This window comes from Microchirus variegatus, assembly GCF_963457635.1.
Source record: "Microchirus variegatus genome assembly, chromosome: 23".
NCBI classification, from domain to species: Eukaryota; Metazoa; Chordata; class Actinopteri; order Pleuronectiformes; family Soleidae; genus Microchirus; species Microchirus variegatus.
The window spans coordinates 16,162,442-16,174,881 of record NC_139824.1 but is presented as its reverse complement, the minus strand read 5'-3'; the positions used below and the strand labels follow the sequence as shown (position 1 = coordinate 16,174,881).

At 41.9% G+C, this 12,440-nt stretch overlaps 1 protein-coding gene across 4 annotated transcripts; it reads right to left on the bottom strand.

Annotated features, from left to right (window-relative positions):
• Window positions 1–1,902: 1,902 nt before the first annotated feature.
• septin3 (septin 3) lies at window positions 1,903–11,423 on the bottom strand (the record flags this gene model as incomplete). 4 transcript variants are annotated; one of them, XM_083909467.1, is made up of 10 exons in its annotated part: window positions 1,903–2,435; window positions 2,578–2,629; window positions 3,512–3,608; window positions 3,699–3,794; window positions 4,128–4,245; window positions 4,332–4,469; window positions 4,579–4,660; window positions 5,871–5,999; window positions 6,095–6,457; window positions 11,411–11,423. In XM_083909467.1, the coding sequence occupies 9 exons, from the start codon at window positions 6,453–6,455 to the stop codon at window positions 2,306–2,308; spliced, it is 1,203 nt and encodes a 400-aa protein (XP_083765593.1). In that variant the 3' UTR covers window positions 1,903–2,305. The 4 variants fall into 4 exon arrangements, with proteins under 4 accessions (XP_083765593.1, XP_083765594.1, XP_083765595.1 ...); XM_083909468.1 differs by lacking the exon at window positions 11,411–11,423 and adding an exon at window positions 9,640–9,777; XM_083909469.1 differs by lacking the exon at window positions 11,411–11,423 and having other exon boundaries at window positions 6,095–6,197; window positions 6,393–6,455.
• Between the last annotated feature and the right edge of the window lie 1,017 nt (window positions 11,424–12,440).

The window sequence follows — 12,440 nt, the reverse complement described above, 5'->3', positions numbered from 1 at the left end:
GCTGCTACATGGCTGAAGTTGGAGGATGTTGCTTTTGATAATGCTACAATGCAGGCTATCCATGGTAGTACTCCTTTGTCTGAGTGTCTGCAGAGGTCCGATATAGTCCATCTTGCCATCTTCGACCACTATATCCTCCACCTCCATGAGGTTTCACCGAGGGTCGTTGGTGCCACTCCCAGCTGACATAGGGCGAAAGGTTGCCAGGACCCCATAGAGTCAAACAACCATCCATTCTCACACCTATGGTCGGTTTAGAGCGTCCAATTGACCTAATCCCCATATTGCATGTTTTTAGACTCTTGGTGGAACCCGGAGAACCCGGAGAAATCCCACACATACATGAGGAGAACATACAAACTCCACGCAGAAAGGCCCTTCGTCGCGAAAACCCCGGTCCTCTTGCTACCCAGTGGTAGTCCGTGCGACATAAATGTCATCACTCGTTCACGTTAGCACCGCGTGGCGCACGACACACTCCCGTCCAGCTGGTGGCACACTCTTGGTCTGTCTTTGTCAAAAGAGACAATGATAGAAGACAATAACGCCGGACACCTTGCTTGGGATTATGCGAGGAGGTCAGCTGGCAGCCGCGCACATGCAACCCGTCGCGTAAAAAATAATACAAGGACGTACAAAAGCTGTTTCAAAGAAACGTGGAACGTGCTTTTATTAAATAAAAGAATAAATGACTCAATGTAACATTGGAGATGATGTCTGAATGCGTCACAGTAACAGAGAAGAGGGGTTATTTTAATACATCTACACTGAAGTCCTATTCAAACGGAGGAGTGATATGAGTTAAGACTGCAGCACGTCACCTTACGTCAGGTCGATTTAATGCACGCACACTCGGTTTCAGTACTGTGTGAACAGACTTGGCTTTAAGCAAACAGGCCATGTGGACAGAAGCTGTAATCGCAGACAAGTGTCGTCGTTAGTCGCAGATCCTCACGCTTTCATATCAAAATGGCAAACGTATGATTGTATGAATCATTTCTTTTTTATCATCATTTTGGTGTCTTTGTGCTCCACTGAAAATGGCAGAAAACTAGAGCTCGGTAAACACGTTAACATCTTGATTTTGAATGATTAAATACCATTGAGTTTAAGCTTAAAGCTTCACATAAACACTCATTTTCCAAAGATACGTTAGTTGTTACTTGGAGCAGAAAATATCACCAGGAAAAAAAAAAAAAAAAAAAAAATGCACTTCCTAAACTAAAGAGTCTGAATGTAAGCTGGGGACACAGAGCCGGTTCTGAGTCACCGCTCTTATGTGGCAGAGTGCTGCCCCCAAGTGGAGAGAGAGGGAATTTAACTCAAAGAACCAGATATAAAATACAACTGTTGCCATCTCTGACTCAGCGGTTTTGATGCGTTTACTAATACTTTTTATGGCACATTTTACAAGTAAACTTAAGCAGAGACAATTTTGTTTTTATATGACTGAGTTACACATACATATATATATATATGTATATTGTATATATATGATAATCTGCACAAGTTTCAGTGTGAATTTGGGATTTTCACTACACGATATGAAGGTTCTGTCATCCAGTGTTATTGTATCTTCAGGCGTAAGCTATGTATTAGCTATATAGCTAATTATAGGAGGATGTGACGCTTTATTTCTGCGGGGTAACGCGTTTTAAACTAAAACACCCCGTTCTTTCAAAGTAACAGTAAAAAATTGGGCGTATGTTGTGATGTATAATTTGGCTTTTCCACATGTTGCTACAGCAGCGCAAAACAGACACAAGTGTGAGAGTCTCACCACTAGATGTCACTAATTCTTACACGCTGCACATTTACGTGTGTCGCGACTGGTAATAACAACAATAATAACCTCTTCTATAATTGTTATTAATTGTATTAACACAGTGAGCCGCAGTGTGTGTGTGTGTGTGTAAACGCAAACTCTATCTTTTACAGATTAGAACGTTGGAATTATTGTTGTTGTTTTTGAGGGCAAATTTGTCTGAATTTAAACACCGACTCTTCAAAATAAAAGCACACAACGCAGCACTTTCTAAACTCAGACGTCAACAGAAGTCATTGGCAGTAGATATAATGTTTACTTTGACAATGGCACTAAGTCTCTTCATCCAAATCTTTTGGCAGAACGACTCTGAAACAGGGCTTTGATATGCGTACGTAGGCGTCAGGACGATCAGGGAATAAAGCGATTTGAACGATTACGTTTTGAAATGACTATGATTTTTTTTCTTTTTAGATGAACCGATGGGCTTCATTGCACTGTGTCTTCGCTCTGGCTGAACTTCTCTCCCCCCCTGACCGACTACAGGTTGCTCTCCTGGGTGTCGTTGGAGGATATGGGATGGAGACCTCCGTTCTCGTTCAGTCTCTTGGCACGGTACGTCTCGTAATGAATGTTGTGAGTGACCTCTTTCAAATCCTGCAGGTGAGACCTGAGGAGAAGGGAAACACAGACACACTCTTAATGATTCAGTGATTGTTTGATGAAGAGAAAGTGAGCCGACTCCATCGCATCTATTTGCAGTGGTGCGTCATTTCAATGCTATATTTATTTTTAAAAAAACACCACGTTACCTGATCAGGAAATCTCTCAGTTGAGCAAATTCACAATGGTTGGGGTTTTCAACTGCAACAAAACAAGAGAAAAACACAGAATCACATGAAATGTACTGTGTTCCGCCCCCTTTTCATCCACAATCAATGCCATCGTTAACACCTGAGCTTCTCCTGCTAAAACAGAGGTCTCAAACTTGTGGCCCGTGGCCCACATGCAGCCCTCCAGCTGATTGCATGAGGCCCACCACTTAATATCAGTTATTAAGTGTTATTTCTGTATTTATATATAAATATATATTTTTTTTTTATTAGGATTCATTTTGCATCAAAAATAAATTTTTATTGTAAACTAGACATTGTTCCTTAGCAACACAAATGCTTTTATTTTGAAATTCTGTGCTATATCATGATATATATATATAAACACATATACATATATTATATGTACACATATACACGTGTATAAATATATACACACATATATATACACACATATATATATATGATTTATTTTGCATCAAAAATATTATATTTATTGTAAACTAGACATTATTCAATAGCAACACAAATGCTTTTATTTTGAAATTATGTGCTATATCATGATATATAATATATACATATATATGTACACATATACACGTATATATATAATATATATACATATATAGGATTTATTTTGCATCAAAAATACATATTTATTGTAACTAGACATTATTCCATAGCAACACAAAGCTCTTATTTTGAAATTCTGTGCTATATCATAATGTCATCAATGATGATATTATTTTAAGCTCATATTGCCGACCCCTACTGAACAGATGCTTTTTCCCCAAAAAAAGTTGGACTTTACCGCCCCCTACTGACCAGACCAGACGCCCCCCCCCACGTCGTTTGAGTTTGAGACCCCTGAGCTAAATCATGCTGTGAAAAAGCCAACGTCAACGTCACTCACCTTCCACCACTCCCCACGCCGTGTTCCTCCCCAGAACACGTTTGCCGTTCACTTGATATTCTTTGTTGCTGCCGACCACGGCGAAGGGCATCACCTCCTGTGGACAGAGCGTGTTAACGCGGCGAGAACCGTACGTACGAGGGGCTAACGACACGAGACGGGAAACAGGAAACAGGAAACGACTTACTCTGATCTTGTCGTTGTCGCTCTTGTCCTCCATGTCTTCATCAAACTCCTTCTGTGGGTAAAACTCGATCCCGCTCATCTCCATCTCCTTTCTTACCTGCACCGCAACACAAAGGTGAATGTTTTTCAAATGCTTCTTTCGTCAATGGCCACTGGAGGGCAGTGGAGAGCAGTTGTAAGGCAGCTCGCTGTTTTTTAAATGATTAAAAAAAAGGGGAATGTCCCCATAATGGCATATTTACAATGTTAATTAGTGTACAATTCACTCTTCTGACATGTGGAACCAAGAGATAAGCGATATTTCACACTGCCCTCTGCTGGACAAACACAGTAACGCAGACACTTTATCCAAACGACCTTACTGACAGTAAATTACGGACATTTTGCTCCCAGTTTCTCTGCAAATTGTGTGTTTTGGTCAAAACTTTACCCGCTGTTTGAACTCCTGTCTCTCGTCGACCGTCATCGTGTCGGCTTTGGCGATGATCGGGATGATGTTGACCGAGTGACTCAAGCGCTTCATGAACTCCAGGTCGAGCTGTCGGAGACTGAAAGAAAGAGAGAGAGAGAGGAAAGATGGTGAAGAAAAGTTCCTGGTTCCTTTTACATGTGATAATAATATAATAACACTCACGAGTGACCAGTCGGGGAGATGAAGTAGAGACAACAGTGCACCCTGGTGTCCGGAATGCGCTTTTTCCTGGTGATGTTCACCTCCTCCTTCAGGAACTTCTCGTACTGTTCGTTGATGTATTTGCAAATGGGCTCCCAGCTTCAGGAAGAGGAGAACAGGTCAGTGTCAGGTGACAAGAGAAAATGTATTATTATTATTATTATTGGACATAAAAGCCCCTTTTTAATAATATAAGGTAAAAACCCACCAGTTGTCATTATTGATTTGGTCTCCGAAGCCCGGAGTGTCAACGACCGTCAGCTTCATCTTCACACCACCCTCCTCAATTACTGGAAAAAAAAAATATATATATATAGCCTATATATAGCCTTTTATACTAAAAGTTTCATATCTGAAATAGTTTTGTCTCCGTAACTATTTGTACTATTTATGTATTTATGCTGCTATCTTGTCCAGGACTGCCTGGCTAAATAAAGGATAAATACATACATATATATTATATATATATATAACATTAACAGTCATTGTCTAAGTAACGGGGACACAGACAGCAGCTAACATTAGCGTCAGAATGCTAGCTGACGCTAATGCTAACTAGTAGAAGCAGGTGCTTCAAAGGTGCTGATGAGGAATTTCCTGCTGTGGGAAACTATTTAACTTCTGTAACTTTATATTTCGTTTATAATGTGAGTTATTTACAGTGCAATGTATAGGGTTTTTTTCAAAGTTATTTACAGTATTTTTTTTTTCTATTTATTTATATTGTCTTATAACGTGGGTTCTTTACAATGTAATGTTTATTTTTTTACTAAGTTTGTATAGGTTTTTACAAGTTATTTACAGTGTTTTATTGTTCTTTACATTTATATTTTCACATACTTTATTTATCTCTCCGTTCCTACGACAATATAAAGATAAAATTTTAATTTTTCTGGCATATTTACGAATGGTAATTAATCGCGATTAATCCACAGCTACCCTGTGATTAATCTGATTAAACATGTGTATCTTTTGACAGCCCTAATATATATATATATTATAAATAAATAAATACATAATAAAGGTACAGTACAGAAAGCACAGGTTAATTCCAGTTGACACAAAGCTTCATAACTCAGATTTAAGTTACTCATTAACCCTTTAGGTGCACCCTTGTTAAATTGCTATGGGAATAAAAACCCATGCCCTTATATGGACATCCTGGTGTAGCCTATAGATTGCACATTCTGTATATACAGTACTAGTATTATTGACATAGTAATGGAAAAAACTATTAACACATGGTTTATTTGACAATAATGTGTGTATATACAGCTTGAGTAACGTAGCAGCCGTCACTTGCAGAGCCCACAGCGATTTGCTGTATGTTTACATGTCCTTCAAACCAGTGAGACGAGGACAAAGTCATGGACGGAGCTGTATCCCAGGGCTATGAATGATTAAGTGGCTTGGAGCTGTCACTGTGGCTGAATTCACAGATTTGAAACCTCCGCAATAAGCTGCAGGTGATGTACAGTACACTCGCTCGCTCAGACTCACCGTGAGACACCGACTTGATCTCCACCGTTTTGGGGATCTTGTCGTCGCGGGACCACCCGGCGCTCTTCCTGCTCACCTGGGACTTAAATAAGGTGTTGACGAGGGTCGACTTCCCCAGACCACTGTGACCTGAGACACAAAGAGTGACACGAGAAGATGAGACGCTGCAAACTTCACTCTACGAGATGACTGAGATGACCTTCGCAGACGTGAACCTAACTCACCCACGACCATGATGTTGAAGTCAAAGCCCGTCTTCATCGTCTTCTTCCTCATCTGCTCAATGATGGTGTCGATGCCGATGTAGCCCAGCAGCGTGGATCCCCCGCCGGGGCCAGCGTGGCCAACATCCCCACCACCGTGTACCGCAGCACCGTGACCTCCACCACCACCACCGTGGCCCAGGCCGTGACTCCCTATGGGCACTGGGATGCCACTCGGAGGCGGAGCAGAGACGCTGCTGCCTCCTCCAAAGCCGGGCCCCTGGGGCGGGAAAGGGTTGGACGGGGAGGGGGCCCCCACATTTGAGGGTTTGGCAGGGACGGCCGGTTTGGGTCTGACTTCTGGAGGAACTATGTCTGACATGTCTGCGGAGGAGAGGAGACACCAGAGAAGATTTGATTCCACAACCTCCTCTCACTGCACTTTAATGTTTACATATTTAAACAGCGCTTCACTTCAACATGTAGGCCAGTAGAGCAGAAGCAGAGGCCTCTGCTCCTGCTGCCTTCACTTGTTCCACATTCAGAGAAGTAGGTTGAGGCAGTAAAGCTTGACAGTGCACAGTGCAAACACTGTCATATATAAGGTTTTTACAGCCCGGTGTTGTCGCCTCGCTGTCTCTCGAGCAGACGCACTGAGGGTGAATTCCAATTCCTTGCTTAACCCTCAATCTCAAAAATGCGAGCTCCCTCTAATGCATTGGTTCTCAAAGTGAGGCCCGGGGGCCAATGGCAGCCCGCAGAAACATTTCTGGCAGCCCACAATGAATTACAGTTGATAATCCAGGAGCTACTAAACTTGTTAAATTAAAGTGTAAACTGTAGAACAAAAAATTGTCACATTTTGGACGACATAGTATAGTACGACGTTTTTTGTCAAATTTTGGACCAAATTTTTTTTTGAAAAAAAATGTCAAATTTGGGACGGCATATATGAAATTTTTGTAAAATTTTGGAACAATTTTTTTTTTTGAATTTTTTTTTCAAATTTGGGATGAAAGTATTGTACAACGTTTTTGTCAAATTTTGGACCAAATTTTTTTTTTCAAAAAAATTATTGAGATTTTCTGAGACCATCCTTGGGAGCAAGGGTTACCCAGAATGCATTGCATGTTTTGACATAAAAAAGATGGCGTCGAAAGCAGCGAAACGAGTATGATACGAATGAAGTGTTCTCTTTGTTAATAGAAATATAAAAATGATGAAAACCATTGTATTATCTTAGTTTAGGCCCATATTATGGATTACTGACGTAATTGTTGCGTAACATTTATTTTTTATTTTACGATCTTTTGTCAATAGTCAGCCGGTTGCGGACAATCGATGGTTTGCTATGGTTTACTTTTCAATAAGCCGTGGTGTGTGGTAACTGTCAGCTGAATATTTGTATGAGTATCATCTTATAACTAACTGACAACCTAATAACTTGACTGACAAACGGATCCTAATAAATATTCCTGACGTAAATGTGTTCTTCTTCTTCTTCTTTTGGAGTTTGGACAGACTGGACGCAGCTTTTGCGTTATTCTGCCCCCTACAGTCTGAAGACGTATCTGCATTTAAGGGGTGTCCCATTTCTAAGTGACAAAATAACCCTCAACACTTGGTTTTGAGGGCAGTTAAGATTAAGGGTTAAGATTGAGGGTTAAGATAGGAATTGGAATTGGCCCTAAATCAGCTTTAACTGCATCTCCGTGTTTCTGTTCCGTGTTTTCGCAAAATAAATTTGGCAACCACGCTCCTGCAGTACAATGCACGTTTTCAATGATGGTCAAACTGTTCTGACGTTAGCTTGCTTTGATATAACGGTCTGTGCGACTCTCTCTCTGCAGGTAAATGTTATTCAGGCCTCAGAGTGAAGCAACAGCGCAGGGCAGATGGTAACAGTAAGAGACACGAGGCTGAGCCAGGATGTCGATTACCTCGACCCCTCCAGGCTGAACACATGGCACAGTCTGCCTGCTTTAAGTCACTTCAGACACAGTTAGATGCTACACAGGGTTAGGGTCAGTGAGGCTACAACTTCTTGGGTAGAAGAGACCTTGGCTGAAGAAGAGGGCGTGAATAGCGGGATTATGGTGGAGAAAAGCTACGTAAAAAAGACGCTCCATCCACGTTTAATACGCGACTTCATGCACTTTGTTCTCCGTGTTGTGAATAAATAGAGAAATCCTTCACTTTTAAGACAGATATCGTCATGTATCGCTATATTGTGATTATCGTAGAATCGTCGACCATGTATTACATATTGTTAGTGCAACAACCATACACTCTTAGAAATAAGGGTTCCAAAAGGGTTCTTCTACAAGGGCTGAGGTTCTACCTGGAACTGTTTGCTTTTCAAGGGTTCTTGGTAACACTAATGATTCCAGTAAGAACCATTTTGAACCAGAGAACCCTTTAAAATTGGGTTCTCTGGTTCAAAGAGAACCCCTTTCCTGAATAAAGGGTTTTAAAAGGGTTCTTCGTGGAACCCTCCAAAAAGGATTCCAAGTGGAACCTTTATAAAAAGGTTCTACCTGGAGCCAAAAAGGGTTCTCCTATGAGGACAAGCCGAAGAACCGTATATGGTTCTACTTAGCACTTTTATTTCTAAGAGTGTATTTAATTATACACTCTTAGAAATAAGGGTTCCAAAGGGTTCTTCTCCAAGGGCTGAGGTTCTAACTGGAACCATTTGCTTGTGAAAAACCCTTTACCGAAGAAAGGGTTTTTCAAGGGTTCTTGGTAACACTAATGGTTTCAGTAAGAACCATTTTGATCCAGAGAACCCTTTAAAACCCCTTTCCTGAATAAAGGGTTTTAAAAGGGGTCTTGGTGGAACCCTCCAAAAGGGTCATACACTCTTAGAAATAAGGGTTCCAAAAGGGTTCTTCTCCAAGGGCTGAGGTTCTACCTGGAACCATTTTCTTGTGAAAAACCCTTTACCGAAGAAAGGGTTTTAAAAGGGTTCTTGGTGGAACCCTCCAAAAAGGGTTCTCCTATAGACAAGCAGAAGAACCTTATATGGTTCTACTTAGCACTTTTATTTGAGAGTGTAGAAGCTAACGTCGTCAATGACTAGAAATAGAGTTAAAAACAACCATTAAACGACACAATACAACCACAGAGAGACAGAAAAACACTATAAAGTAATAATATTTAAATTAGCACAGATACATTAAATCACAAGGAGGCACAAATTAAGCAAAACAAGACAAACATGGATGCAAAAATATAAAATGAGACACAACTGACCATAAAAAGACACAAATGGTTATCAAAAAAACCCAATATGGGATTAAAACAACTTTGTATAATCTGTCCATGTAGCATATTTGCAGAATTAGTGGCGCATATTATATATAATCTGAGCTACAGCAGCGGCCGAATCACAGTGTGTGTGTGTGTGTGTGAGGGTGTGTGTGTGTGTGTGTGTATCCAGGCTCCATCACAGGCTGTCGAGCCTATTGTCCGTGTGTGTGTGTGTGTGTGTGTGTGTGTGTGTGTGTGTGTGTGTGCAGCAGCAGCAGCAGCAGTTAGCTGCTAAAGCTGCACAGAACACTTACCGAGTCCCCGTTAAAGCGCAGAATATCCGCTCGCGATGACGTCAAACGTGTGTTTCGCCGTCCGATCTGACGTTAATCTAACGACATGCGATATATGAAGAATAATCCGACACGGAGAAGATAAGACGAAGAGGAGCGGACATGGGTGTGTGTGTGTGAGTGTGTGTGTGTGTGTGTGGGTACCTCTTCTTCTCCGCGAGAGCCCCCCCCCCCCTTCCTTTTCTCCGTTACCATGGCGACAAGAGGAGAGGGAGTGGGGAGATGCAGCGCGCATGCGCAGTATAACTAACCCGTTTCCACTGTGGTCGCGGTTCGGCTACAAAAAAAAGTACGTAAAGTCAACGTGGGCGGAGTCATTAGTGCACGTGACTTCGTTTTACACGCAGGCGAGTGACGTTGTTTTCAGTGTAACTGAATCATTAGAATCAGTTCATTAAAACTATTTGTTTTAATTGTGTTCTCACTGGACTGAAACACGGCGGCAGGGTTTGTGATGCTAGCAGTGTTTGTGATGCTAGCAGTGCTACCGCTAAAGACACCAGACTCCACTGTTAAATATTGAGATTTTAGAAATTTCCCTGCATAATTGTCGGAGATTAACCCACATTTTTTAGGATTGTTAAGTAGTTTTAACTCATCTACAGTTCGGCATTGTCCGGCTTGATTTCGTGTGTGACGTCTCTTCCTGTGTACGTCTACCTGGTGAGTCATCAGTGCACGTGACTTCGTTTTACGCGCGACACAAACACAAACAAGTGACTCATGACTTTTAAAGCAGTTGTTTTTGGTGTAACTGAATCATTAGAATCAGTTCATTAAAACTATTTGTTTTCATTGCGTCCTCACTGGACTGAAACACAGCGGCGGCAGGGTTTGTGATGCTAGCAGTGCTACCGCTAAAGACACCAGACTCCTTTGTTAAATATTGAGATTTTAGACATTTCCCTGTGTAATTGTTGGAGATTAACCCACATTTTTAGGATTGTTAAGTAGTTTTAGCTGATCTACAGTTCTGCATTGTTCGGCTTGATTTTCGTGTACGTCACTCAGTCTGGCGACATCACGCACAGTACCTACTCAGCTAGCTTGGAGCGGGTACTATAAAAAGTGGTACTGGCTAAGAAAACTGAATATTTATGCAGTGTTTGAAAAGTACTGATACAAAGGTGAAAATAATTTACTGCAAATAAAAGTCTTATCAAAAGAACTCTTTTGCTCATGGTCAGGCGCTTTAATCACTTTACACTTTTACCGTTCATTTCTCAGATGCCTTTTCAGGTCTTGAGGTTGTTCTCATGTATTCTTTATTGCCCTAAAATTAGCGCTCGGCTAAATTTAGGTAAATATTCCACCCAGACAAATGAGGGGTTCCAAAATGTAATATTATGTCACACATATATATATATATATCTGCTACACAGTACTTATTATATATTATTCAAATCTCCTCCTTGTCGGGGTAGGACCCCTCATATTAACAGATCCATCTCCATAACAAGCACAACATATAAGACTTGACACATGCAGCCTAAAGCTTCAGCATGAAAGCGATCACTGGATTCTGCTTAATTTTTAAAGAGCAATAAAGTCTGGGAAATAGTGCCATATGATTTCCTAAAGTGCCTTATAATAACTCTATGATTCTTATCAGGGACATACATACATTATTCATGTGTTTAATCTCTGTCCTGACCTTGGTACAGGATTTAAATGATTATCCTTTTTTGAAAATGAGTATTTGCACACTGTGAGAGAGTGCGACAGAACTCACATTTGATCTCCGAGTTGCTTCCTCCTTCCGCTCTCCCTGCTGCACATCGGTGTTGTGTTTGTTTTGCATGTGCTCTTTATGTTATTCACTTTGACAGAGTCGTCTCTCTCTCTCTCTCTCTCTCTCTTTAAACCACGTCTGTTACTGTGCTGATAAGCGGCGGTGGCGTCCTTAAATCCCTCTGCTGTCCTCTTTTGGCCAAACCCCTCTCTATCTCAACGCCCGCCCCTTTAATGTGAGAAATATTTGACCTCCCACAAACGAAACCAGTCTGTTTCATGTGCTGTTGTTGTTGTTGTTGTTCAGGTGGTGGTTTGATTTGTACTCACCCACGTACACCGAGCCTGGGTAATACATGGTGACATAATAGGGGTCCTCGGCTTGTTCCATGATAACGGCTCTGCTTGCTGATGCTTCCTCTTTGGGTCTCTGATAGAGTCTGCTCTGAGGCTGGGATGGCGACGAGTCAAAGACTCCCTTTAAACTGATGCCAGAGCTGTTTGGGCTGAATGAGGGACATTCTGTGAGGCCACTGTGTCGCTCAGCTGCTGCGAACACGTCCGCCTGACGCAGCCACTCCACGTCGGCGACATTCACGTCTTTGTGCGGAGGCAGATGTTTCTGTGAGGCCTCCTGCATCTGAGGCAGCACCAGACACGTCCTAAATCCACCGTCGCCACGGCGCTTACAAGTCTCGACGTCTCTCGGCGGGCTGCTGTAATCCCTCGAAAAAGAGCCAGACTGACGTTCTGAGCCGCAGACGTCCGCGTGAGCAGCTCGACTCTGGGCCTTTGACCAGAATCTGTGATCGTGAGGGGATGTGGGAGAATAGACGTTAAAGCACGATGGGACTGTTGCATCCACTTTTGCATCATCGTGCTGGCGAAGCTGTCGCCTCCTCGTCTTGGTAATGGGAGAAACTGTAGGAAACGAGGTTCTGGAAGCCGCGCTTCTCTCTAAACACATTTGTTCAAACGACTTGTTGTTATTAGAGGTGTTAGATCTGCTCCTGTGAGCGGCTGCTCCATCA